The 24,415-nt window shown below is 36.2% G+C and overlaps 1 protein-coding gene and 1 non-coding gene across 4 annotated transcripts in view; both read right to left on the bottom strand.

Annotated features, from left to right (window-relative positions):
- KPNA4 (karyopherin subunit alpha 4) overlaps nucleotides 1–24,415 on the bottom strand; it is a 49,856-nt gene that overhangs the window by 922 nt on the left and 24,519 nt on the right. Inside the window, exons 6-16 of one of the 3 annotated variants that reach the window (XM_006102672.3) lie at nucleotides 23,300–23,395; nucleotides 22,718–22,803; nucleotides 21,659–21,745; nucleotides 20,188–20,357; nucleotides 20,043–20,087; nucleotides 16,037–16,168; nucleotides 14,034–14,162; nucleotides 12,557–12,661; nucleotides 7,843–7,914; nucleotides 4,091–4,253; nucleotides 1,858–1,952 (exon numbers count right to left, since the gene is read on the bottom strand). In XM_006102672.3, coding sequence (XP_006102734.2) covers nucleotides 1,858–1,952; nucleotides 4,091–4,253; nucleotides 7,843–7,914; nucleotides 12,557–12,661; nucleotides 14,034–14,162; nucleotides 16,037–16,168; nucleotides 20,043–20,087; nucleotides 20,188–20,357; nucleotides 21,659–21,745; nucleotides 22,718–22,803; nucleotides 23,300–23,395 — 1,180 coding nt within the window. The remainder of the gene's footprint in view (nucleotides 1–1,857; nucleotides 1,953–4,090; nucleotides 4,254–7,842; nucleotides 7,915–12,556; nucleotides 12,662–14,033; nucleotides 14,163–16,036; nucleotides 16,169–20,042; nucleotides 20,088–20,187; nucleotides 20,358–21,658; nucleotides 21,746–22,717; nucleotides 22,804–23,299; nucleotides 23,396–24,415) is intronic. The other 2 variants (XM_023744003.1, XM_023744002.1) reach the window with 2 other exon arrangements.
- Nucleotides 13,485–13,820, bottom strand: LOC111823231. Its single transcript, XR_002826230.1, has one exon.

Below are 24,415 nucleotides of genomic sequence, written 5' to 3'. Positions count from 1 at the left end.
CTATATGCTTTATATCTAAAGGTTCTTTTGTAAAATACCACAAAATAATGAGTCTATAGTGAAGTTCCTATAAATGTGTACATCCTCTGAATTATTTTCATAACATAAGAGAGTAACAAAAACTGCATGTTGAGGTATTAAAAATCATAAGGCCTTGTGTATATCTACTTGCAAATTAGGACTTCCAAAAATCCAACTTTAAAGACATGTGATAAAAGCTACCCTTAAAAAAATATGCTTTTTCTGGATTTTATTTGATTTACTTAAACTGGCATTATATTCTAAATAGGACTTGATCATCTAAAAGACTTGATATCTAAATGGTTTAATCACCTATAAGTAGAATCCACAACTTTCTTTTCTACTAGTCATGAGCCGCATTAACGATGGGGATATGTTCTGAGAAATGCATTGTTAGAGTGTTCTTACACAAACCTAGATGGTATACATAGTCTATCACTGTCATTGTAATGCTAAATTTCTGTATGACTGGCAGCATAGTAGGTTTTTGCTATACCAGCTTCACATGAGTAATCACTGGGGTATGACACTGTGATGTCTATGACATCACTAGGCAACAGGAAGTTTTCAGCTCCATCATTATAATCTTATGGAACACCATCATTTGTATGGTCCATTCTTGACTGAAATGTTATGTGATGCATAACTGGTTTTGTCTTTGTCAGGTTGTGTTTGAGTAATACATGCTTAACAAAATGTTTAGCTCTGGCTGGGTGGCTTAGTTGGTTGGAGCATCGTCACCAAAAGGTTGCGGATATGATTCTCAATCAGGTCACATACCTCGGTTGTGGATTCGATCCCTGGTCTGGATGCACATGGGAGGAAATCGATCGATGTTTCTCTCACACTCTCAGATCAATAAAAACATATCCTTGGGTGAGGATTTAAAAAAAAGTTTAATAATATTCTACTCTTTTGATAATATGGAAAAGTTTGTGTATAAGACTTAATTAAAATGTTGAGAAAATCACTCAAGAAATTCACTGGTGGTGGTATCTAACCATTATAATTTTCTAAGGAACAATTGTTTTTAATTTAGGCTTACTTTTCCAAAGAGGCAATACTAAAAATTAAGTTAATACTTTAATTTTCATTACCACATAAGACACTTTTGTATACTGTACCTCACATTATATGGAAACTTATCTTTTTGATGATTTATTGTTTTCAATTTATCTACCTATCTTCATATTTGTTTTGGGTCAACTAAAAGTAACCATGAGAATATAGTCAAAAGTGGATTAACTAATTACTGTCATGAAGAATTTATTACAGGACATCTAGTATCACTATTTTGTTTATAAACATGTTATGCTATTAACAATATAAAATATGACATCAAGTGAAAAATAAAGCCTGACTTGTCCAGTGTCAAGAAAATATGCCTAACTTATCTGCCATCAGTGCTAGTACTATTTTTTAATGCCCTGAGGGACTTTGAAATATTGAATTAATTATGTTTCTGAAACAAGTGACATTACCGTCATATACCTATTTTAATTCCATTCCCCCTAAATATATACATGCATGTCCTAGCTCAGTGATGGCGAACCTTTTGAGCTCGGCGTGTCAGCATTTTGAAAAACCCTAACTTAACTCTGGTGCCGTGTCACATATAGAAATTTTTTGATATTTGCAACCATAGCAAAATAAAGATTTATATTTTTGATATTTATTTTATATATTTAAATGCCATTTAACAAAGAAAAATCAACCAAAAAACTGAGTTCGCGTGTCACCTCTGACACGCGTGTCATAGGTTCGCTATCACTGTCCTAGCTTAATATATTATTTCATGTAGATGTATATTAAGAAAACTATAAAGTTATTAAATACATCATCTGTAGAGAAGAACTGATCAATGATCTCATAGGCCAATTTGTAGATGTCTTCATTTTCATGATTTTGCAGTTGTTCAATTTTCTCCAGTCCTGCAAAAGATTTTATAAAGTAAAATAGAGTAATATCTAAAAAGTACTAACAAAAAAAGTTACAATAATCTTGGACCACATAATCCAATTACTGAATTGCAAATCTATAATTTTGGGGAACCTATTCTAAGGGTGAATCTTAAAAAATAAAAAGATTTTATGCACAAAGATATAGCATGCTTATCTTAAAATATTAACAACCTGAGTGTTTAAATGCATATAAATGACTAACTAAGCAATGGGACATCTACCTATTCAGAAAACTATTATATCATCACAATGTTTATATGGAGTAATAACATGTAAAATTGCTTTTGTTTGTTAAAAAAGTTAAAAGCATATTCATTCCACTTTCTAGCATCTGCCAAGTTTTTCTAGTGAGTATATATGAAAAAAATTTAATATACTGGTGATTAATAAATAAATGTTAAGACATCTGTTAATTATAACATCAACGACAATATTTCAGGGGGAAATGGAATTTGCCCTGTAAACATTAGAGAGTTTGTTAAATCATAGGCAGAAACATTAAAAATATATAAACTTAACCTGTTGGCATTGAAATTAGGTCTTGTTTTGCTGTTTAGGAGTAGTAATTTCAAGGTCTCTAAAAAATAATGAAATTGCCCTTTCATGACTGTTCTTCCTCTATTTTCTTAAATGGTGATAGTTGTTTTGGGCTCATTTTTCATTCTACATTTTCCTTATGGGGCCCTCCCAGTAAAAAAATTTAGCTACTAATATAGGCTGAGGATCTGTATATCTATTGCTTCATTTCTTTCCTGAGCTTCACATTCATAAAACTTAAATGCCTGCATCATCTAATTCCACCAGGACATTTCACAGTTACCTGAAATTTGAACTGTCCAAAACACAACTTATTTGCCTTTACGCGTTTAAACTGTTTGTTCTACTGTATTACTTGGTGGTAACAGTTTGAAATCTAAGAGAAAGCCTAGTTCTCCTTTCCTCAATACTCAACAATCAGATCTTAAAAGCCTCCATTTCTTGAATTTTGCAAACTCCCCTTTGTCTCTACAATCACTGTGTTCATTTATTAAGGCCCAATTACTAAATACTTTCCTACTATGCCCATTTTTAATTTTTTCTGATACTTACTTTCCAATTAGTTCCCTAACACTATTTCCCATCTTCTGTTCCTAACTTGATAGTTATGCATTATTTTCTTTGTTAATCTACTTGTCACTTTAGTAACTTTAAAAATACTAACTTCTTAGTAATTTTCAAGCCTCTGCACTCCTTTACTAAGCTGAAGTAGTTCTCTTGTTATAATCACCTCTTTCTTCATATACTTCTCAACTTCTGTCAGATATACCTTTACTTTTATGCTTATCCAGGTTAACATTTACACTTTGTTCCACAGCCACATTTGAAACTTCCATGTTCTGTGTACTTGTTAATTCTAAGAGTTGAAAGCTAAGACGCGCTGTTTACATTCCAGGTGGCTGATACACAGCCAGATTTGGGAACTACTGCCCCACAGAATTAGAATAAAGTATCTAGTGTGCTACCAAAGCTTGTTACGATTATAGGGGCCTGCTTATTTGCCATGTCTCAGCCTATCTTTTGGCAGTTTCTACCCCAACTTTGTGATTCAGCAACACTGAACTACTTATAATTTGCTGAATGCTATTTCTCACCTCAGACTTTGCTCATGGTGTTATTTCTGCCTGGAACACCTTTCATCCCTTTTTACTTTATTAATCCTTATTCATCTCTCAAAATCCAGCTCAGGTGTGACTTCCTGCTTCTTCCGAGATGGATTAGGTATTTCATTTTGTTGTACATTTCTATTAGGGTAATTAGCACATTAAATCAGTTTATATTTATCTCTATAACTAGACTACATGCCTTGAGGACAAAAACTGTGTCTTGTTTACCACTGTCTTCCAAGTACCTTAGTACAATGCCTGTTCAATAAATGGCAATTCAGTTACCTAAGAATATGCAAGAAGCGGAGCAGGATTGTACATATAGAACATATTTAACATATTTACTTTATTATGTTACTTAATTATCTAAGACAGAAAAATACAGGAGTACTTTATTAGTCAGAAAGTAAACTTAGTTACAAAAAGAGTATTAGAATGTGTGATAATAGTTTACAGTAAACTTACCTCCACATTCTTCTATAAGATTGGCTATGGTTTCTGCCTCATCTTCAGCCATTTTTAATATATTACTTAGTCCATCGAGTACTACTTGCACAACTTGTGCATCTTTTACAGTCAGCAAGTTGCAAAAAGGTGGTATAACATTTTGTTGAATTAGGCAGGCCACCTGAAGAATAAAGACACCATGATATATTGAGCATAATGAACTTTGTTTGTGTACCTTATTATCTCGCTGAAGTAAAATATTGAGTATGACGTCATCTCTCACATGTTAAGTTAGACTACATTAATCAAACTTCCTTTTCTTTTTTACATAGTAAGTTTATTTTTCTTAAACTTAGAAAATAAATAAAGTGAAAGTGAATGAATCACTCAACTTCATATGAAACATTTCTTTGCCATAAGGAACACTTTTTTCAAAGATCCTTTCCCTTTAAGATTAAGAAATTAAAATATCAGTTAAGAGGCTGAATGTTTTTTTAAGAACTACAACTGTTCAATGTGAGAGCATCCATTGGCTCGTTACTGTTGCATTTAGCATTCTCATATCCGTGGCCACCTTCTAGTCACTATTCTATTGGTTTTGTAATATTTTCATAATACTTTTCTATCATCTCTATCTAGTTATTATATACATGCATTTTTAAATTAAAACAAAAATTTCTTTATTGATTTCAGAGAGGAAGAGAGAGGGAGAGAGCTAGCCTCTTGCATGCCCCCTACTGGGTACAAGCCCACAAACTGGGCATGTGCCCTGACCAGGGATAGAACTGTGATGTCCTGATTCATAGGTCGAAGTTCAACCACTGAGCCACACTGGCTAGGCTACATGAATTTTTATATTCTGCTCTGTATTCCTATTTAAGTGGATTCACTGCTCACCATCAGCCTATAGCTAATTTGTGGTAATTATCAATTTATTGCTTATCAGCTCCAAATTCACCCTTTTAAAATTATCTATGAAACATATCTGGGACCTTTAAAACCCATTTTCTTTTGCCACTTGGCACAATGTTAAGCTGTGACACCTGCACAATCACAGTGCATGTCTTTTTTTTTTTTTTTTTAAATATTTTATTGATTTTTTACAGAGAGGAAGGGAAAGAGATAGAGAGTTAGAAACATCGATGAGAGAGAAACATCGATCAGCTGCCTCCTACACATCTCCTACTGGGGATGTGCCCGCAACCAAGGTACATGCCCTTGACCGGAATCGAACCTGGGACCTTTCAGTCCACAGGCCGACGCTCTATCCACTGAGCCAAACCGGTTTCGGCTCAGTGCATGTCTTTCTAAATTTTATGCCCTAGGGACCTCACATTCCTCACTCTAGTTCCTACTCCCAGCCTTTTTTGGTTGAGTATTTATTTATTTTTAAAATGTATTTTATTGATTTTTACAGAGAGGAAGGGAGAGGGATAGAGAATTAGAAACATCGATGAGAGAGAAACATTGATCAGCTGCCTCCTGCACACCCCCTACTGGGGATGTGTCTGCAACCAAGGTACATGCCCTTGACCGGAATCAAACCTGGACCCTTCAGTGCGCAGGTTGACGCTCTATCCACTGAGCCAAACCGGTTAGGGCTGGTTGAGTATTTAGATGCTGTAAATTTTTGTTGTTCATTTGTTAGAATCTGTGAGGCAGTTTCATTCTGCCCAATTCACCTAAAAAGTCATCTGTCTTAATACTGTTAAAGAGCCAAAAAAACTCCACAACAAACAAAAAACACCAACCCCGACTATAAGTGCTTCTATCTTACGGGAAATTAGAAAATTCTTGTAGGCCAAGAAGTTGGAAAGAGAACCCTTCTCATCTATGAATTACTAGAGGCCCGGTGCACAAAAATCTGTGCACTCGGGGGGGCGGGGGGAGGGGGGTCCCCCAGCCCGGCCTGTGCCCTCTCACAGTCTGGGACCCTCGGGAGATAACGACCTGCTGGCTTAGGCCTGCTCCCGGGTGGCACAGGGCAGGCCCAATCCCTAAGTGCAGCCCCTGGTCAGGCTCAGAGCAGGGCCGATTGGGGAGTTGGAGCGCCGCCCCCTGTCATGCACAGAGCAGGGCGGATCGGGAGGTTGCGATGCCACCCCTAGTCACGCTCAGGGTAGGGCCGATTGGGGGGTTGGGGCACCGCCCCCTGTCACACTCAAGGCAGGGTCGATGGGGAGGTTGCGGCGCCACCCCCTGTCACGCACAGAGCAGGGCCCATCGGGGGGGTTGGGGCTCCGTACCCTGTCACACATAGAGCAGGGTCAATCAGGGGGTTGAGGAGCTCCCCCCTGTCACTCACAGAGTAGGGCCGATAGGGGAGTTGGGGCACCGCCCCCTGTCAAACACAGAGCAGGGCGGATCAGGGGGTTGGGGCGCTGCACCCTGTCACACTCAGGGCAGGGCCAATGGGGAGGTTATGGCTCTACCCTGTCAAACACAGAGCAGGGCGGATCAGGGGGTTGGGGCGCTGCACCCTGTCACACTCAGGGCAGGGCCAATGGGGAGGTTATGGCTCTACCCTGTCACACACAGAGCAAGGCCCGTGGAGGGGGGTTGGGGCACCACCACTGTCACACTCGGGGCAGGGCCGATGGAGAGGTTATGGCTCTACCCTGTCACACACAGAGCAGGGCCCGTGGGGGGGAGGGGGGGGGGTTGGGGCGCCGCATCCTGTCACACACAGAGCAGGGCCGATCAGGGGGTTGGTGTGCTGCACCCTGTCAAACACAGAGCCGCAGGGCAATCAGGGGATTGGGGCGCCTTCCCCTGTCATAAACAGAGCAGGGCGGATAGGGAGGTTGTGGCCCCGCCCCCTGTCACACACAGAGCCGCAGGGCGATCAGGGGGTTTGGGCGCTGCCCCCTGTCACGCTGATCCTGGTGCTGGGAGGCATATTACCCTTTTACTATATAGGATAGAGGCCTGGTGCATGGGTGGGGGCCGGCTGGTTTGCCCAGAAGGGTGTCCTGGATCAGGGTGGGGGTCCCCACTGGGGTGCCTGGCCAGTCCGGGTGAGGGGCTGAGGGCTGTTTTCCGGAAGCGAGTGACTGTAGCTTCCAACCGCTCCTTGTTTCCTTTTTTTTTATTTTTTTTATTCTGGGCCAGCTTTAGCTCTGAGGCCTCGCTGCTGAAAACATCGATACAAAGTTTCGGTCTGCTGGCTTTCAGTCAGGCTGGTTTCTGGTGTTTTGTTTAGCTTCTTATTTGCAACATAGTACATAGTTGCTTAGAGTTGCAGCTGAGAGGCCAGCAAGTGAGGCGGGGAACGTTGGGAGTCCGCAGCAAGCAAGCCTCATGCTCGCTTCAGTGCCTGGCTGCCGGCTGCCATCTTGGCTGACAGTTAATTTGCATATACTCACTGATTAGCCAATGAAAAGGGTAGCGGTTGTACGCTAATTACCATGTTTCTCTGTTATTAGTGTAGATAACTAAAGGAAGTCAAGGTCACACACACTCGCACAACCCTATCACAGAATGTCTGTTATCTTTCTACTATTTTAAATTATGATTTTTTTTGTTAATCCTCACCCGAGGATATTTTTCCATTGATTTTTAGAGAGAGTGGAAGAGAAAGGGAGAGACAGAAACATCGGTGTGAGAAAAACACACTGATTGGTTGCCTCCTGCACAAGCCCTGACCATGGCCCGGGCCTGGGAGGAGCCTGCAACCGAAGTATATGCCCTTGACCAGAATCGAACCCGAGACCCTTCGGTCCACAGGCCGACGTTCTATCCACTGAGAAATAAATAAGAGCTGAACTTACCTGATCTTTCCTTCCACTAATTGTTAAGTTACTTATGGCCCAAGCAGCTTCTTTCTGAGTGCCAAAATCCCCCTGCAAAAGCAAAGCAAAGGAGAGGATACAAACTCCAATACAAAGTAAAATGGAAAAACTGTTTTCTGAAATGAGTCCCCCCCACCCTTTTAATGAATTTATTAGTAACACGTTAACTCAATTATACAGGTTTCAGATGCACAATTCCACAACATATCATGTGTACACTGTATTGTTCACTACTTCAAGTCAAGTCTCCGTCCATCATCATTTATCCCACCTATACCTTCCTCTACACACCCCCACCCATCACCACACTGTTATTCGTGTTCATGAGTTTTTTCTCTTTTTTTGCTCAATCCTTCCACATCCCACCACAACTGAAATCATTTTTCAACTGCTAAATATTTCACCAGGTTTACTACTAGTCTTTCTAGAGGCACACATAATTGTTACTTATTAAAATACGCCTTTGAACCCAATTTACCATAAATACATGGAGACTTGTTATGACTTGATATGTATTATTGTTCAATAGTATCAGATTAAATAAAGTCAAGGATAAAATAAAATGGTAAAAAAAAGAAATCCAGAAAAATGTACAATTTAATCAAAGAAATGTCAAATTAAAAGAAAGTATCCTTTTAAACAAAAAGTTTTAGAAATTATAATGCCCACCATTATTAAGATTATGGTGAAAACATTATATTTCCTTTCAAATATAAATTGAAAAACATACTTAAAAATTATTTCTCATGTGAGTTAGTAATCTCACTTTTAATAATTTACCAAGAAAATAATTTAAAACAAGGTAATATTATGTATCTATCTATATATTGTTTTAGCAGCACATAACAGTTAAAAAGTAAAAGCAACCCTAGCCAGGTTGGTTCAGTGAATAGAGTGTCGGCCTGTGGACTGAAGGGTCTCGGGTTCGATTCTGGTCAAGGGCACATGCCCGGGTTGTGGGATCGATCCCCAGTAGGGGGCATGCAGGAAGCAGCCGATCAATGATTCTCTCTCATCATTGATGTTTCTATCTCTCTCTCCCTCTCCCTTCCTCTCTGAAATCGATAAAAATATATATTAAAAAAAGTAAAAGCAACTCAAATTCTCAACAGGGGAATAATTAATTATAGTAAATCTACTGAATGAAATAATAACCAGTTATTAAACTTTAAGAAGGCTAGCAACCTTGAAGAATGCTTATGATGTATTAACTAAAAATATATATAAAAAAGAGGAATGAAAATTAAAACTGCAGTGGGATATCTACCCTTATTTATTAGATTAACTCCAAATATCTGTTAGTAGGAGTGCAAAACATACACGCACACACACACATACACACACACACACACAATTTACAAACTACTTTTTAAAGTACTATTTAATAGCACAACACTACAAACATCTCAAAAATAAAATAAGTTGAACACATTATGGCACATCCATATATACAGTGGAATACTATGTAGCTATAACAAAAATAAGAAAAAAGAATAAGAAAGCTCATGTAATGGGAGTGATCTCCAGGATAATATTTCAAAAGAAATATTTTTAAAAAAACAATGCAAGAAAAAAAGGAATGGTAGGAAAATGAGCATGTTCATAGGCATTTGCTTATATTTAAAGAAGAAACAATGAAGGTATAAACCGAAAACTAATAAAAACTATTATCTGTAAAGAAAGGGAAAGAATAAGGAGAAATGGACAGAAATGTAAGTTAGCCCTTTTAAATAAAACAAGGTATGTATTTTTTACTTGGAAACCACATAAATGGTTTATATAACCAAAACCAATATTTTTAAAAATGGAATACTCATGTTGTTATGACAGTGTGGTTTTATTTTGATAGATTTTATATCTCATATATTCTCAATCTTTTCAGGAAGATTTCCAGAATAAAAAAGATAAGAATATAAAATCAAAGAAGTGAAAATAAAAACACTATTATCTTAAATAGACAGTAATATCCAATAGCTTCCTTTCATTCATGATTTGTTTTTTATAAATTTTCATGTTCACAACATTACATTTTTCACTTTCTAAAAAATACATTATCACCTCTTTTGCTCACTCGGGCCTAGAAACAAAGACAACCTTGTAGCAAAGATCATCCTTAGTACCTGAACTATGATCCTGAAATACAATTCTCTACAAAAAGGAACCAGGACATCCTGCAGAAATAGTTCTTTCAAGGTCCAGGTCAGAAAATATACAAGATAAGCCTGGGAATCATGTCATACCCAAAAAGAAAGAAGCTCTCAAAAACTATAAAGTGATGTAAAAAAAAAATAAAACAAAAACCAGACACCAAATTTAAGAGGTTCCTATTGGTCAGGGAACCCGAGTGCCAGCAAGAACTATAATGGACAAAAATATCCACAATCGACACTAATAAAAGAGAAAGATGCAAATTAACCATACCTTTGCGATGCCCACCAGCCAATGAGTATGCAAATTAACCCAACAAAGACGGTGGGTTAATTTGCATATGCAGGCACCCAGCAGCCAGGGGTGGGGCAGGATGCTTGCGTTGTTGCCATGGCAACGACGCAGGTGTTCCACACTGCCCCAGCCGCTCCGGGCCTCTGGGCAGCGTGGGAAGGCGGAAAGGCGGCTCCGGGCCTGAGCGAAGGCGGTACCGGCAGCCAGGGGAAGGAAGGCCCATTCTTTTTTTTTAAAAAATATATTTTATTGATTTTTTACAGAGAGGAAGGGAGAGGGAGAGTTAGAAACATCGATGAGAGAGAAACATCGATCAGCTGCCTCCTGCACACCTCCTACTGGGAATGTGCCTGCAACCAAGGTACATGCCCCTGACTGAATAGAACCTGGGACCTTTCAGTCCGCAGGCCGATGCTCTATCCACTGAGCCAAACCAGTTAGGGCAGGAAGGCCCATTCTTGCATGAATCTTCGTGCATTGGGCTTCTAGTCTTATATAATAAAAGCCTAATATGCTAAGTGTCCAGTCTGCAGTTCAACCAATCAAAGCATAATATGCTAATGATATGCTAAGGCTACTCACCACTTGCTATGACGTGCACTGACCACCAGGGGGCAGACGCTCAATGCAGGAACCGCCCCCTACTGGGCAGTGTGCTCCCACAGGGGGAGCGCTGCTCAGGCAGAAGCCGAGCTGGGCTCACAGCTGACGAGTGCAGCGGTGGTGGCGAGAGCCTCTCCCACCTCTGTGGCAGCACTCAGGATGTCTGACTCCTGGCTTAGGCCGGCTCCCTGTCAGTGGGACATCCCCCGAGGGGTCCCGGACTGTGAGAGGGTGCAGGCTGGGCTGAGAGACACCCCCCCCCCACGCCCTAGTGCACAAATTTTGTGCACCAGGCCTCTAGTTTCTTAATAATATTAAAAATGCCACCCTAGTCTACTTTTGAGGTTATTAGGAAACCATGTTATTCTAAAAATTGAGCAATAATAAACAAGAATCAAGCATTTATCTGGCCTTGCCTATGTAAAATATGTTACCCTATAAAACAATAGTTGATAAGGAAAAGTTCTTTATTGAAGAATAATGAAAAATACATAAAGAATGACAAAATTAGAAGTATTTTGAATTTCTTAGTAAAATAAGGATCCAGGCAATGATCACAATAGATGCCATTATGGGAAAGATTGATGTCTAACTTAATAATCAGCTGGCATAGGCTGAGAACACCTGACCTCACTCATCAATCTCACTTGAAGCAGGACAGAATGTGTCTCCTAATGTGAATCATTAGAAAGTACAGAGTAGTGCATAAGGATTCTTGCCTTACAAACTAAGCCTAATCTACCAGGAAATAGTTTCTACTACCAGTTTGTATAAAACATGGAGAAAAATAAGAGAAATATTGCCTCTTTATAGACCAGTATTCAGAAAAACCCTCATGCTGTGATTGTGACATTTTAAATGGTCTCTTTCTCAAATGTTAATGTAAACATGAGGTATGACACAAACTTATGATTAAATTGCACACTTATTTGCAGTTAGGTCTTGGGCAATTTATTTGTCTATACCAGTTTCTTCATCTGTCAGATGGGATAATTCTTAACCTCATATAGCAATGGTATTAAATGAGGTAATATATTTAAAGTGCTTAGCACAATACATTAGGCATGTATAATCAGTAGTAATAATATGAATGTTTAACAAATCCAAGGATAATAGTAATTTTAGTAAAAGAATGACATAGAAAGATCAAGGGTTCCTAAAAAGAAATGTTTCTTGTATATAAAAACTGCTGGGTTTAAAAGTTTTAATATTAATACCACTTTGTGGTAGTATTCATGCCAATTCTATAGGTTCTACTTAAATAAACAGAAAAGCATACATTGACATAATTTAGTTTTGTAAAAAATTTTTTTAGTTTTTTAAAAAATTGATTTTAGAGGGAAGTGGGGAGAGAGAGAGAGAGAGAGAGAGAGAGAGAGAGAGAGAGAAAAGAAAGAAAGAAAGAGAAAAAAAGAAAAGAAAAGAAAAAAAGAAAAGAAAAGAAAAGAAAAAAGCATTGATCAGCTGTCTCCTGCATGCATCCCAACTGGGTATCGAACCTGCAACCTGGGTAGGTGCTCCTACCAGGATGGAACCCATGACCCAATCACAGCGACACTCCAATCGAGCCACGCAGGCCAGGTCTCACATAATTTGTTAAATTTAAACCCTTTACTCTTACTCAGATACAACAAGATGATTTTCTTACCTTATCCAAAAGGTGTATTATCATTGGCACAAGATTGGCATCAATTACTGCCTGAACCTGCTGCTGATTTCCTGCTGTGATGTTAGAGAGGAACCACACTGCTTCCTGTAGAACAAGACAGCTTCAATATTTCTCATTAAAGAAATAAAATCTGCATCTGAACTAAGAAAAAACATCTTCACTACAATGTCCAAATGATTTTATTATTTAATGAGTTCCATAATAAAAATTATAGGAATCTCAACTCCTCTATCCCTTTTTCATGTTTTCTTTGAACAAAATGCTAATGGTCCTGATCAAAGTCACAATGAACTAAATAACCCTTCTAGAGAATTCTTGAAAGCCATTTCCCAAACATTAAAACCGAAAAGAAGATTGGATGAACAAATACTAAGGAGTCAATGGGCTGTAACACAAATACAAATGCTAAAACTACTGTAAACAGATTCAACATCCCCTTTACATAATGTGCTTTATTCTCTATTCTACTCTGATCAAGAGTCCTAGCCAAAGTAGATAAATCTTAATTATCCATAAATGAGACATGAAAAATGAAATAGTGGGTTGCTTTAATGTACTTATTTGTAATAATTCACTACCCCAAGTCTCTCAAGAGCTAAAGCAGAACCAGATGTTTGATTGCTTTATTGGTCTACCTTAAGGATCTTTTAAAGCTACTCTTTATACCACACTGGTGCCACTTTGGTTGAGATGTTTACAAGTTTTTACAAGTTTTATAGATAATAAGTGAACATTGAAGACACAGGTAACATGAAACAAGGCAAAATATCTACTTAACATCCTATGTAGAACATGACTATAATTTAGCAAACTTAACAGATTTATCAATATACTAAAGAAAACATTTTCTCTACTTTAAGAAACTAGTAAACAACTATTAGTATTAGCTAGTGCGCATTAGGCTCTTTTGGATCAGATCACAGGAACACATTTAATGAACCTGTTAAAGATTTTAGGGTGTTAGGCTACTTAGGTGAGCTGTTTTTGGGTCATAATCATCAGCAATGTTGTAATCAACAACCCATATGTTTCTACAACAGCCTCAGATGCACTCCAATATCAGCATCACCAGTCAGTGCCCCCTTTCCATAGCCTCCACGAGCGCACACACACACACACACACGCACACACGCTTTCTATTAATTATCTATAAAATATTAAACTTACATTACTTAACTTACATATTAAAAATTTCCATTCATACAACATTCAACACCCGATTATCTTTATTTCATCATTTCCAAGAGAGCCAATTTCGCACTGTTTATAATTGGCTTATTTATGGAAAATCACATACTAATTCATGTTAGAAAGAATAAAATATTTTATCTTTTCTTGATGTCTAAATGACAATTGACATTGATATTATAGACATTTCTGAGTCCCTAACTTTACAAATGAAAAAAAATTGCTGATATTTTACATTATTTATTAAATAGTGTTTAAAAATACTTACTTTATTAATTTTCTCTTTGGGATGTGTCAGAAGTGCTGGGAAATGTGACAGAGCATCACAGTTCAAAACTACCTGTGTTTGCTCATCAGTTCCAGTAACAATGTTGCCCACAGCTCGAAGTGCAGCAGTCTGACACATAAAAAGATTTAATGAGATGTTGCTCTATGTGAAATATTCCTTCTTACCAGAGACATATGTCTGGCAGATTATGAAAGATCCATTCATTAATTCAAACCTATGCTTTATGAAAAGGCTATGTCAGACATTGACTAGGGAACAGAAGAGTGAATAGGATACAAACCCCCCTTATGAAGCTTACATTATTGTAGAAATCAGTCAATGAACCAATAAGGATAATTTTAGCAGTAATTTGGGCCATAAAGAAAATAAGGTAGTATTTTAGATTTTAGGTTTAGTGTTTCAATAGGTTAACAAAAACAAGTGCCTTTTCTGAAGGAAAGCAGGAATCTGCTTAATATATAGGATTTCCGTATTCATATGAATTTGAATTGTCAATTATTTTCTTTAGTTGTATCAGGTCATTTTCTGTTAAAGATTTTTTTGGCTAATTTTTCCGTCTACAAACAATCCAGTTTCCTTTTTAAAAAATTGAGATATAATTCACATAACATATAATTCATCTTTTCAAAATGAATAATTAGTTTCCTTAGTATATTCAAAGTTGTGCAACCATAACCAATATGTAATTTGAGAACATTTTCATCACCCCAAAAAAGGATATCTGGGCCCATTAACAGTAATTCCCATTGCCCTCATCACCAGGTTACTGGCAATCACACTGTGCTTATTCCTATGGATTTGCCTATTCTGGACATTTCATTGGAATAAAATAGATGATGGCCTTTCACATTTGGCTTCTTTTACTTAACATAATGCTTTTAAGGTGCATTCATGTTGTGGCATGTATAACTATTTCATTCTTTTTTGTGGCCAAATAATATTGTACTGCATGGAAAGACTTAGTTTTATTTAACCATTCATTAGTTGATGAACATTTGGATTATTTCCACATTTTGGCTATTATGAATAATACTGCCATGAACATTCGTGTACAAGTTTTTGTGTGAAAATGTTTTTTCTGTTCTCTTGAGTATATACCTGAGAGTGAAATTGGTGGGTCCTGTAATAATTCTATGTCTAACTTTTTGAGATACTGTCAAACTAATTTCCAAAGAAGTTGTGTCATTTTACAATCCCACCAGCAGTATATTAGGATTCCACTTTCTCCTTTGCCAACACCTGTTACTGTCTTTGATTATAGCCATCGTGGTGGGTATAAGTATTTCCTTGTGGCTTTGATTTGCATTTCCTTAATGACTAATGATGCTGAAAATCTCATATGCTCATTGACCAACTACATGTCTTCTTGGGAAAACTATATTTAAATCTTTTGTCCATTTTTAAATTGGGTTACTTATCTTTTTATTGTTAAGTTGAATAAATTGTTTATATATTTTGTATACAAATCCCTTTTCAGATATATAACTGCAAAACTCTCTTCTATTCTGTAGGATGTCTTTTCACTTTCTTGATGGTGTCCTAAGAAGTACAAGTTTTAAATTCTGGTAAAGTCCAATTTATTTAATTTTTCCCCCTGGTTGCTTGTGGTGTCAAATCTAAGAAGCTACTGACTAATCCAAGGTCATAAAGATTTATGCCTGTTTTTTCTTCTAAGAAGTTTATACTTCTAGCTCTTACACTTAGGTGTTTGATCCATTTTAAGCTATTCTTTAAATATGGTATGAAATAGGGGTTCAACTTTATTCTTTTACATGTGGATATCCAGTAGTTTCACCATCCTTTATTGAATAAATTTTATTTGCTCATTGAATTTTCTTGGCACCCTTGTTGAAAATCAATTATCATAAATGTATGGGCTTATTTTTGGACTCCTGATTAGATTTCATTGTCCATTCTTGAATGTTATGCTTAAAGCAATTAGTGGTAAGAAAAACTTATGCTTTTATTAACAACAAACTCACCTGAACTTTCACTTCCTGGTGGCTGAGCAGAGGAACCAAATGAGGGACTATTCCAGAGTCTATTACCATCTGTATCTGCTCATTGCCAGCATCAGTAAGGTAAGAGAGGGCCCAGACTGTATCTACCAGTATCTAATGAATAAAATGAAAGTTTAAATTGCCTTTAAGTAAGTATCTTCTCATTTTAATAATTTAACCATACAGACTAATTTACAATTGTTCTAGTACTGTCTGTCTTTTTCTCTCACCTCAACTCATTGGAATCTTTTTATTATACTAAATATTAGCATTTATGAATGTTTGTATCAAGCATGTACATTTTAAGCCATATTCATAATGTTTAGGTTAATTATAATCTCTATCATAATTTAGTATCTAACCTTAATTCATTAAGATAAAAACACACTATACAGCACATGAAAGAGGAGAAAAAGAAATTCTCTTTCTCAAATGCTCAGACTGAGGGATAAATACAAGGACATTGTGGTAAATGTTTTAAAAAAACACACATTCTAGGTAAAAAAAAAAAACAACAACAAAAAGCATAATTTACACAAGCTATCAAAACTACTTAACTTTGCTTTCAAAGCCTTTCTAAATAATGGACTCTGTCAAAAGACAAGCCAGAGAAGTTAGAAACCTTTTGAATTCTAAACCAATGTTGTTTACACCATCCAAGAAGCTCCCAGAAGGAGGAAACATCATTTTGCTATTGCTCCTTTCAGGAATTTAAGAAAGTTCTATGGATATTTTTAATGTAAAAAGAAGATACCAAATGAGAAAATTCATACACATAACGTATTAAAATATGTGAAACAATGAAACTTTAACTTACAAATGTAACTTTTTTTTTCCTGGAGTACCAACATATGCCAAAATTTGTTTATTTTTGTTTTGTTAATCCTCAGCTGAGAATATTTTCCCCCCAGTTGATTTTTAAAAATATTTTATTGATTTTTTACAGAGAGGAAGGGAGAGGGATAGAGAGTTAGAAACATCGATGAGTGAGAAACATCGATCAGCTGCCTCCTGCACACTCCTTACTGAGTATGTGCCCGCAACCAAGGTACATGCCCTTTACCGGAATCAAACCTGGGACCTTTCAGTCCGCAGGCCGACGCTCTATCCACTGAGCCAAACCGGTCAGGCCCGCCCCCCCCCCCCCCCCAGTTGATTTTTAGAGAGAGCGGAAGAGAGGGGGAGAGAAACACTGATGTGAGAGAGACACATCGATTGCTTGCCTCCCACATGTGCTCCGACCAGGGCCAGAGATCAAGCCTCAACTGAGGTACCTGCTCTTGATTGGAATCAAACCCACGACCCCTCGGGCCGATGCTCTAATCACTGAGCAAAATTTTCAAGAGGTAGGGAGTGGGAGAGAAAGATAGAAAGCTAGGGCTAAAATTTTTTTATAAGCAAAAAATTTCAAGTTAACCGAGCATGACTGTAATATAAAATTTAGATAGATTTTTTTAAAGGCCCAATAGTGCCAAGCCAGTGTGGCTCAATGGTTGAGCGTCAACTCATGCACGAAGAGGTCACTGGTTTGACTTCCTGTCAGGACACATGCCTGGGTTTCAAGCTTGATCCCCAGTGGGAGGTATGCAGGAGGCAGCCAATAGATTGATGTTTCTCTCTCATCGATGTTTCTTTCTCTTCCTCTCCCATCCTCTCTCTCTCAAATCAATAAAAATATACTAAAAAATAACAAATAAAAGGTCCAATAGTAAACAAGTCATTGATATGCTCGTATCAAAATCACAATTTAAATCAGATTCATTCTCATATATACTGTTTGTAATAGAAAAATTTAATATTCCATGATAAGTTTACTAAATTTGAAATTTCAGTGTTTCACTTATGGTTTGTGAAAGCCGTTTTGTTTTTATTTTATTTTTTACTTCTTTGATAGTCTGATTTAAGAACTTGCTAAGTGCTAACCTAAAAATATTTTATTTTTAGTAAACGCTGTTACTTGGTAAACATGTGCTAAAAAAGAACAATGCAAACTGGTTTGAGAAATTAAAGGTATATAAAAGCAAGAAAAACAGAGTTACAATCTCAGCTTGATTGGTATAAACAGTATAAAGACCACAATACATCTCGGAATAAGGTCAAACAAGATGTCTGGTTTTCTGGTAGAGGTATAAACTTTGAGAATACTCTTTCTTGGAAATCTTGCAAAAGTAAAATATTAACATTTATAATTTTATCAAAGACTTTGGCTTGAAGGAGCAAAACCAAAAAAATCCTAAACTATGTGGAGCTAAAAAAAATATCATAAGAGAAAAGATCATATTCATCTAATGAGTTTTGTACATTATGTCACTGCTTAATGTAGTATAATTCTAACTTTAATTTGTTCCATATGCTTTAGAGAGATCCTGACAAAATGGTATTACCCTAGAAACTGTAAAGGAATGAAGCAGTTGATCAAACACTGGTCATCATACCTGTGTTTTTATTTTATTTAAGAATTTTAAAAAAACATTAAAAAAATACATATTTTATTGATTTTTTTACAGAGAGGAAGGGAGAGGGATAGAGAGTTAGAAACATCAATGAGAGAGAAACATAGATCAGCTGCCTCCTGCACACCCCCTACTGGGGATGTGCCCGCAACCAAGGTACATGCCCTTGACCGGAATCGAACCTGGGACCTTTCAGTCTGCAGGCTGACGCTCTATCCACTGAGCCAAACTGGTCAGGGCATACCTGTGTTTTTAAAGAACCACACAAGTTCCTGACTATTACTATGCATTTAATCCACATGATTTCCTTGACCCATTACATATATTGCTAGCTTTTCTAACATACTGAAGGCTACACTGGCTTTATAAGCAGTCAGGACAGTTTTCCATCATTCATACTTTCTGTGTTGCTTTTTCCTTTGCCATCTGTTAATAAGAATGATTATTTGTTATGTTTAAAATCTAGTCTGCACTGATTTTTTTCCTTATTGTCTGGATTTCAAGTTATCTCTATACCAAGTAAAGCCACTACCAAGGTCACTATAAGTGGAGAAACAGTAAAAATAAAATTAAAGAGCAAATAATGTCCACGGTTTGGTGTATGTATAGGAATACAAAGTCATGCATAAAGGCACAAACATTTCTCCTTTTAACTTAAAAAGATTGTTTAATGATTTATTAACCAACAACTTATTTAGGTCCTCTTTCAGGTTTTTGTTGCTGTTTTTTTGTTGTTAATCTTCACCCGAGGATATTTTTTCCATTGATTTTTTAGAGAGAGTGGAAAGGAAGGGGAGAGACAGAGAGAAAGAAACATCGATGTGCAGCCCGGGGATCAAGCTTGCAACTGAGATACATGCCCTTGATTGGAATTGAACCCGGGTACCTTCAGGCTGCGGGCCAATGCTCTATCCACTGAGCCAAACTGGCTAGGGCTCTTTTTATCTTTCAAAAAAACAAAAACAGCCCTAGCTGGTTTGGCTTAGTGAATAGAGCATCGGCCTAAGGACTGAAGGGTCCCGGGTTCGATTCTGGTCAAGGGCACATACCTGGGTTGCAGGCTTGATCCCCAGTAGGGGGCGTGCAGGAGGCAGCCAATCAATGATTCTTTCTCATCAGTAATGTTTCTATCTCTCCCTTTCCCTTTCTCTCTGAAATCAATAAAAACATACTAAAAAAAAAATTAAAAAATTGGGTGTATGTATTCTCTTATTGGTCAAGCTATCAAAATGAGATTCCATAAAAAGCTCATGAACAAATTGAAGAACTTCCAATGTAACTTTTACAATACTAATATACATGTGTATATACTTTATTGCTTAGACCAAAATAACAATTAGGCTTGATTTTCTTACTGAAATTAAATTTAGTGATGTAAGTAAATACAGAGTACAAAAATGTCAAATTATGTATTTTAGCTCTTGAATGGAAAAATGTGATAGAATACACTGACATGATGTCCATTATAACATTTTCTCCCCATCTCACATGCATACACACACACACATAAAAAAATACATGAAGCGTTTACTCACATTTACGTCTGTGTGATGAATTAAAACACAAAGAGCTGGAAGAATCTGAAGAGAAAAATATACAGATTTTAAAACATACACAGATAAAAACATACACATAATACTTACTTCAGTTTGAAAATAAAAACAAAAAACACTTGTTTACCTCCTGAATGGTTTCCATTGGGGGTGGTGGGTCTTTGTGCCGACATAAGTTAACCATAACCCAAGTAACATTTCTTAAGAATGTTATAGGAATAGATGGACTTATGAAGGAAAGTAAAGGTTTCACAACTCCAAGATTTATGACATAATCTCTACACTGTGGCCCATCACCTGTAAGAAGAATTTATTAATTCAATAAAATATGTTGTCAATAAGCAATTCAGAAAATAAAGCACTAGATTCAATATGCTGCATTTTAATCAGTTATCCTATTTAGTTTTATAAAAAAGTTCTAGACAATAATAACCAAGTTCACATGTTTAGGTCTTTGAGCCAAGAGAAGCAATATAAGGTACTAAGTTTTTTGTTTTTTTTAAAAAATTACTCAAATATTCAGGGTTATAAGCTGTTTTACCTATAAAACATTTTTATGCCATCTGAACACTAGAAGCCTAAGGGTAGCTTAAAATACTTTTCGAACAGAGAATTGTTGCTTTTATCTTTTCTTTCAATGGCAATCCCAGTTTAACAAACATTCATGTATTAAAAAGATATACCACAATACTACTGGAGAGAAAATATTTATAGAATTTATACTGATGATCCAATATCAAAGCATTAAGAGTATTAACTATAAATTATTCTCCACGATAGTCTTTTGAATTTGGGTGAAGTGTATGCTCAAGTTAAAAAACAATCCTTGAAACATTAAAATTGTCTTTAATTATTTTTCCTACATTATTTATTAGAATAAACCTTAAAGTATGGTAATCATGATGTTCACCATTTAATGAGACTGTCTGTAACGGGGGTGGGGAACGTCTGACCCTGGCCCATGAAATCACTTGGTCTAGCCCTGCCTAGGCATTAGGGGTGAGCTAATTAAATGTTTGACCAAATATAGCAAGCTAATTTTTAAGTTGATAATTCTGTATGGCCTGTGAATGGTGTTATAAATGTCCAAATGGCCCCTGGTCTATAAGCTCTAGATTATCTCCTATATACTGATTTCATTATGATAGTAGATAACATTATTATAATGTACTAAAATCTACAAGAGGTATAAAAATTTTAATTCAAAACTTTTCTTAAAACTGATATTATGAAGAAAAATTTTTAAGTTTTGCTTCCTCCTTTTTATTACATACTTTCTATGACAGAGGGGAGAGCTAAGAAAATGGACCCCAACATAATAAAGGAGCAGGAAAAGATCTAAATGATATACATATTTCATAATTTTCAAATAACTAAATATTGACTACATGCCAAAATATATTATGTTATCATAAGCAGCAAAGATATTCATTTTGTTTACTATCAGTTTATACTTAAACAGCTTTAATTTCTGTAAACTATTTCATAAAAATTAGTACTGATCCAAACCAACCAGTTTTCCTTTTCAATTACTAAAGTTATTTTCATTACATAGTATATGATAACAATGGCTGGACTATTATAAGTTGAAGACAAACCTATGATATTTCCCAATGCCCACACTGCTTGCTCACAGACATTTTGATGGGGTGAATGAAGAAGCCTCAGGAAAAGTGGCACGGCATCTGAAGGAGGAAAACGTAAAAGCAGTTAAGTATAAGCACAGTTATATGTCAATTACATTTCCAATAAAATTGGAAAAACGGTTGAAGATACTATAATCTAAACCAAAATCAATCTTGGTTTTTTTGCTGAAACCTCAAAAGAAACTTATCCAAAATATACTTGAAATATATTTTTATTACATGATTTTCATTACAATAGCAGCAGTGGAAAATTTTGACCAGCAGATTGCTTAGTTAGCATTAAAAGAACAATTTTAACATGCAGACAAATGTAAAATTAAGCTGGTAAGATTTCATTTACAATTAAACTTGGATTTAATTCCAATTTTAAGGTTAATTCCTTATAGATTAATATTTATCTTCAAATTAAAAACACAAGAGTCCAAATGTTAAAGTAACTTATGAATTATATCACATGGGTCTTTACACAGGCCAGCAATTCCTGTGCCACATGAGACTTTGATTCAGATAGTGGCTCTGTTGCTTAATAACAAGGATGGGAAACACAGAGAAAGGTTTGTACCTGAACAGAATACTGCATCGAACAAATGATTCTTCACTGGTACAGGATATCAAAGTAACATACTTAAGTTGGCTTACTTCAAATATCTTAAGTGTTATTGAATAGCTATTATTTTATAATATAAACTAGAGGCCTGGTGCACAGATTCGTGCACCGGTGGGGTCCCTCGGCCTGGCCAGTGAGGATCAGGGCTGGGGAGAGACTGTGGGAGGGCTCCAGGGTGTGTTCAGCCCAACTTGCCCAGTCCTGATTGGCCAGACCGGACCCAGCAGCAAGCTAACCTACCGGTTGGAGTGTCTGCACCCTGGTGGTCAGTGTGTGTCATAGTGACTGGTCGAATGGTTGAACGAATGGTAGGACACTTAGCATATTGGGCTTTTATTATATAGAATAACTCTATTCTTTTTAATAGAGTCACTATTTATTTTGTCTGTTAATAACCAACTTACTGGACTGAACTACTGCTTGAGTTTGTTCAGAGGTTCCAGACGCAATATTTGTCAAAGCCCATGCAGCTTCAAACTGTAAAGAAGGACTACAAAAAAACAAATAATTAAAAAAAATTATTATGTATCAAATATCTATCAACCATTCCTCCCTCATAGAGCATTATAAAAGCATTGAATATTTTGTTTCAAAAGGTATCTATGCATCCAGAACTTCTTTTAAACCTCCATTTAAAATTTCCCTTTAGTATAAAAAGCATATAACCTATTCACATGATCTATTTCTTAGTAAGAATTTTTTATTATACCTGCACATTACAATCCAAACAGTGTTCTCAAGGACCTATCTGGCCAAACTATTTCTTGCCAATTTTCAAAGCTTAAAAGTTGTATGTATCATTCTCAAATTCTTCTTTGGCCTCTACCTTTACCTCTTGGTATAAACACCCTGCATTGTTTTTCACTTTGGGTTTTCAACTCCATCTCGTAGCACTTTTCTTTACTTAAAGATCAAACTAATTACTAGAAAATCTTATCTTCTGCAAAGAATACATCCTAAATTATTTCTTAAAATAATGTACTTACTTGTCATCTCTTTCAAGACAATGGACTAAAATAGGCAATATTCCAGATTTTATTAAGTCATCAATTGGTGGATTTCGATCACTGGACAAAAGCTTCCTATAAGAGATATACATACTTGTGAAATTTAATCACATATAATTAAATTCAAGTTCATACTTGATATTGATTATAATAAATGTTACTACCTGGCACAAATACTTACTCTGAAAGTTACTTTAAAAATTTATAATGCAACCTTTTCTGTATTAAAATATTAATTCATAAATATATAGATTACTAATTAGGAAAAATGGTAGACATAACCACTTTACCTCTTTTTTTATTAGTACAGTAATATTATTCCCACAATGAAGGCCTAAATATGACAACTAGATGTTTTAAGTGTACCTTTGCAATGTTGAGGTCAGAGAAAAAAAGTGGGCAGATTCCTTCACCATGTCATTGACCTTGCTAAGTAAGGAAGGTCACCAAAATATCCAAAATTATTCAAACCATGTCACAATAGAAGATAAAGGACAAAAGCACGTAGACTGCTGTTACAAATTTATAGCTGATACTAGTGTCCAATATTTCATCCTACTGCATACACTAAATCAAATATCATGTAAGCTCAAACTTCTCATCAAAGTAACTAAAGTGAAGTGAAGTAAGTACAACAATACATAGAAAAATATCCAAAGAGATACTGGAGATATTAAGGTGAACAAGACAGACACACCCTTGCTCTTATGAAGCTTAGAGGGTAAAACAACAAAATTTTGTGTCTATTTACACATGTGGAAGACTGTAGGTTTAGCAGATTAAGTCCTCAATGTGGCCTAACCCAAATCTTTATCCATTTGAATACCATGCATTATGATATAAATACAATGTTTTAAGAAAGCTTAGTGAGATCATTCCCCTGTATATATACCAAATGATGGCTACTTAATGTAAACTCCTAAGGTCAGTTATCTGTCCCACCACTTCTATTGCATTTCCAAGCCCTTTTCCTATTCTCTGCACTTGGAATGCCCTTTTCTGTCTATTCAAAATCTACATAATCAAAGTCCATTTTAAGTTCTATGTTTTCATAATATCTTCCCTGAATTCTAAATTCCCTGTATTACTAAAAGC

Source organism: Myotis lucifugus, unplaced genomic scaffold (genome assembly GCF_000147115.1).
Source record: "Myotis lucifugus unplaced genomic scaffold, Myoluc2.0 scaffold_423, whole genome shotgun sequence".
Classification (NCBI taxonomy): Eukaryota; Metazoa; Chordata; class Mammalia; order Chiroptera; family Vespertilionidae; genus Myotis; species Myotis lucifugus.
The sequence above is the reverse complement of the archived record's forward strand: the minus strand, read 5'-3'. Positions and strand labels throughout refer to the sequence as shown.